Source organism: Nanorana parkeri, unplaced genomic scaffold, assembly GCF_000935625.1.
Source record: "Nanorana parkeri isolate BGI_ZX_2015 unplaced genomic scaffold, ASM93562v1 scaffold2052, whole genome shotgun sequence".
NCBI lineage: Eukaryota > Metazoa > Chordata > Amphibia > Anura > Dicroglossidae > Nanorana > Nanorana parkeri.
In genome coordinates, this window is record NW_017308320.1 from 1 (window position 1) to 1,831 (window position 1,831).

Below are 1,831 nucleotides of genomic sequence, written 5' to 3' on the forward strand. Positions count from 1 at the left end.
GGCAGTCAGGGGAATGCAGGATCCGGCCTACTCTGCTCCTCCAGATGTGGCTGAGGGGGATTGCTGGGACTTGTAGTTCACCTGATGCTACAGATCATTAGGGGGATAGAGAGTGTAGAATATACAGTGAGCGCTCCGTGTCTGTAAGATCATACATGTCATGTCACACACAGACACCGCACATTACATGTCACATCCATCGCTGTACATGACACGCTCTGCTCCCGTGTAACATGTTCCTGTCCTGTCTGCAGGGATCCATATTCTCCAGGTGATGTACGGCTGTGAGCTGAGAGATGACGGCACCACTGACGGGTATTTCCAGCACGGATATGACGGGAGAGAGTTCTTGTATCTGGACACAAAGAATGGGATCTACATCCCGACCATGACCGAGGCTCAGATCACCACACAGAGATGGAACAGTCCGGAGGAGAGAGTGGGGGAGAGAGACAAGAATTATCTGGAGAATATCTGTATTCCTGCACTGAGGAGATACATGGAGTACGGGAGAGAAGATCTGGAGAAGAGAGGTGACTGATCTACATACATCATATATGTTCTATCTACACACTGCATACATCATATATGTTCTATCTACACACTACATACATCATATATGTTCTGTCTACACACTACATACAACATATATGTTCTATCTACACACTGCATACATCATATATGTTCTATCTACACACTACATACAACATATATGTTCCATCTACACACTGCATACATCATATATGTTCTATCTGCACACTGCATGCATCATGTATGTTCTATCTACACACTGCATACATCATATATGTTCTATCTACACACTACATACAACATATATGTTCCATCTACACACTGCATACATCATATATGTTCCATCTACACACTGCATACATCATATATGTTCCATCTACACACTGCATACATCATATATGTTCTATCTGCACACTGCATGCATCATGTATGTTCTATCTACACACTGCATACATCTATCTGCACACTGTATACATCATATATGTTATATCTACGCACTGCATACATCATATATGTTCTATCTACATACTACATACATCATATATGTTCTATCTACACACTGCATACATCATATATCTTCTATCTACACACTGCATACATCATATATGTTATATCTACACACTGTATACATCATATATGTTCAAACTACACACATCATATATGTTCTATCTGCACACTGCATACATCATATATGTTCTATCTGCACACTGCATACATCATATATGTTAGATCTACACACATCATATATGTTCTATCTGCACACTACATACATCATATATGTTCTATCTACACACTACATACATCATATGTTCTATCTACACACTACATACATCAGTGTCAGTGTGTACATGTCAGTGTCAGTCCAGCCACATGGGTGACTATGGGGAGCTGTAAGGAGTGATATCCCCCCTGCAATGATACAATGTCTCTACATGTGGCCATTTATAGACGTCTTCCTGTCCCTGGAACAGACGATTCGGAATTCTGATGTTCTATTACTTTGGACGGTGATACAAATTTGGATTTGATTTCCAAGTTCTCCGGCCGGGTTCCCACCTGAACCACACGTGGAAACGCGCTGAAAAACGCCCTGCGCCCAAACAAGTACAGGAGCTTCTTTGGGGCGTTTTTCCGTGCGTATCCATCGCTATTCCTGAGTGTGGCTAACAAAGCGCTACCCCCGAGCCACACCCGGGAATACAGCGCAGGACTTACCTTGTCCGCGATCCCCGCTGTGTCCTCCGGCCGCTGCCGACTTCCGGGTTCCGTCCCTTGCAAGCGGCCGCGTCGCAGGGGGGGG

The 1,831-nt window shown here is 43.8% G+C and overlaps 1 protein-coding gene across 1 annotated transcript in view; it reads left to right on the plus strand.

The window, feature by feature from the left end:
- The first annotated feature begins 219 nt into the window (after positions 1-219).
- LOC108800521 (class I histocompatibility antigen, F10 alpha chain-like) overlaps positions 220-1,831 on the plus strand; it is a 14,381-nt gene continuing 12,769 nt past the window's right edge. The window contains exon 1 of the mRNA XM_018572511.1: positions 220-533. Within this exon, the coding sequence (XP_018428013.1) occupies positions 275-533 (259 nt within the window). The 5' untranslated portion in view covers positions 220-274. The remainder of the gene's footprint in view (positions 534-1,831) is intronic.